The 2,418-nt window shown below is 39.0% G+C and overlaps 1 protein-coding gene across 5 annotated transcripts in view; it reads right to left on the minus strand.

Moving 5' to 3' along the window:
- TMEM63A (transmembrane protein 63A) overlaps window positions 1-2,418 on the minus strand; it is a 41,131-nt gene that overhangs the window by 36,593 nt on the left and 2,120 nt on the right. For 2 of the 5 annotated variants that reach the window (XM_019549551.1, XM_019549549.1), the window contains exons 2-3: window positions 978-1,257; window positions 12-208 (exon numbers count right to left, since the gene is read on the minus strand). In XM_019549551.1, coding sequence (XP_019405096.1) covers window positions 12-197 — 186 coding nt within the window. In that variant the 5' untranslated portion in view covers window positions 198-208; window positions 978-1,257. Of the gene's footprint in view, window positions 1-11; window positions 209-977; window positions 1,258-2,418 lie in introns of those variants that run through there. The other 3 variants (XM_019549553.1, XM_019549552.1, XM_019549550.1) reach the window with 2 other exon arrangements.

Below are 2,418 nucleotides of genomic sequence, written 5' to 3' on the forward strand. Positions count from 1 at the left end.
GGGAAGCTTACCAAAAAACAGGTAACATCCAGGAGCAGGACTGTAGGAATTCCACCAAAAGTTACTCCCTGAAGTACAGTGCTGCCCTGTGCAGTGCTATAGCAGTACGTCTCATTTGATGAGTTGGTAAGTCCAGTTCTGTTCCAGAAGTAGACTAGACGGGAATGTCCAATATCAAGAAACAAAAAAGGGACCATCTTGTGTCTCCCTCAAAAAAAAAAAAAAAGTAAGTACAGCAGTTACATTAACAGCTTGCCTACTGAGTCAGGATCCATATGAGACACTGGTCATAAAAGTACAAACACGGAAAGCGTTTAGATCAAGTAACATCCAGTGCAAGCAGCAGCAAAGGAAAGTAATCTCTCACAGAAAGTTTGACCATTATCCCCAATCACTGAGAAAAATTTTGCTATAATTCCACCAACAAACAGCCTCCATTACTAAAACACTGTTCAGCAAAGGATTCCTACTCACCTATTTTAAACTCTTAACAAGACAGAATTCCCAAAAAGCCAGGCAAAGCTCAAATGCCACCTGAGGAAAGCTGCAGGACACCAATGTTAACTCTTGTATTCCACCATCTATAACCATTAAAATCATTTAAATATTTGAGATTTGATTTCTGGTTGCTAGAGTCACCTACTTCTTGGGTGTGAGCTCATTCAATTCAAAATAAATTCACGTGAAAAAGTCAGGGAATATTAGGCTCATTATACATCCCATTAAAAAGCTACCATATGCCTACTTAGTGATGTTTAATTAATGTTTTACGTCAATTAGATATCCTTAGATGAAAGGACAATAAATGTATTAGCTATTTAACAAGAAACAGTAAGGACATTTAAGTTTTTCAGAAAGTACTCAGCTATCCAATTCTACTCAATTATAACTTAAGCTACTCAGTCTATTACCAACATGCAAAATTCTACCTTTCATACAATAGTCTCTTTTACCAGTGAAGGAAACTGCTTACTTACTTGTGCATTTACTGTTTTTATAAAAGTGTCTTTTCAAATCTTCTTTATTAATCCCCAGTGACTTTCAATTACTTGGCATAAAAGAGCATTTCAGGTGCAAGAGATTATTAGTGACAAACTCTCATGGAGAATACAGATCAAACTTCTTGGGAGCAAAGATTATGGATCCTCATCACAAGTTCAGAGACTACCTCCTGGGTGTCATCTACTATATCCAAGTGCAAGCATTTGCTTCTTACAAAAGTGTTTCTCAGACCTGCAGAAAACACCGTTCTAGATTCTGAAAAAAACAGAGACATTTTATTGTTTCATCCCTTCCTTATCTTTATTGGTTTACTATTGAAAATTCTGGAGGCTAAGGTCTTATTTACAGTGCAAATGCAAGATGGGTTGAAAGAGTAAGAGCTGCCTTACCTGCCTCCTTCCCCATAACCTTAAGGAAATACTCCTTGAAATATTTTTTTAATACGTGTCTGTAGGCACTAGATCCAAAAGCACCTCAAAATTCATTTAAAATAAGTCAAGCACCCCTCATATTACAATGACTTAAGTCCCTACAAACTCTGCTTGAATTTATCTCAGTGACCAAATGGTAAAGGGTCCACAACACAATACCAGTTCCCAAACACCCACTACTCACTCATGATTAAGCATTTCAACACCTGTACTATCACATGACACATAAGCAACAAATGGCCTGAAAATTGCTACCATACTGAATGTAAGTAGCACAGTATTTCAGAACTAGTGATTTTATTCTTCTCTATTGGAGCTTGCAGGCCTTCTGTCATTGCAGTACAGTTGCATCTTCAGTCAATTACCTTTCTTCTTTGTCACGATACTGGCCATGCTTTCTAACAACCGCTTTGGCAAAAAAACCTGGAATATTTCTTGAATTTATTTTGTAAAAGATTGCTAGGACAGTTGTGAAAGTTACAGGCTTCAATTAAAAATGCACTACTGGGTCTGATCAGGGCAATTCCTAACTTTGTAAACTTACTTGTTTGGAAACTAGCAGAAAGTTAGCAGGAAGATTACTTCAGTGTTTGACAAGTAGGACACCTGCTGTGTGGATGTTACTGGCAACCCAAGGCAGAAACCAAGTTCCAAGCTTGAATTTGTGATCTTTTGGGGGAGCCTGACTGTTAAAAATTGTAGGGTCCACAGCATCAGTCTTCACCAGGAGTCTCTGTTGAGTCTGCTGATTTTTCTAACAGATCCACAGAGTTCTAGAGCAACAGGACTGGTAGCACCATCTGTAAAGAATCACAGGGTCTACGGCTGATTTAGGTATTTTGCCACCTTTCACCCTTCCTTCACTCCTGCTTGGCTTCTTTTCTGCTTGAGGACACGGTGCACAGATGAGTCCACCGCAACTGGGCTACCAAGATGGTGCCTGCATCTTGTCAAGCTAAACTGGCCTTCCCAATGCTGCCTGGCC

Source organism: Crocodylus porosus, unplaced genomic scaffold (assembly GCF_001723895.1).
Source record: "Crocodylus porosus isolate Cpor-Errol unplaced genomic scaffold, CroPor_comp1, whole genome shotgun sequence".
Lineage (NCBI taxonomy): Eukaryota > Metazoa > Chordata > Crocodylia > Crocodylidae > Crocodylus > Crocodylus porosus.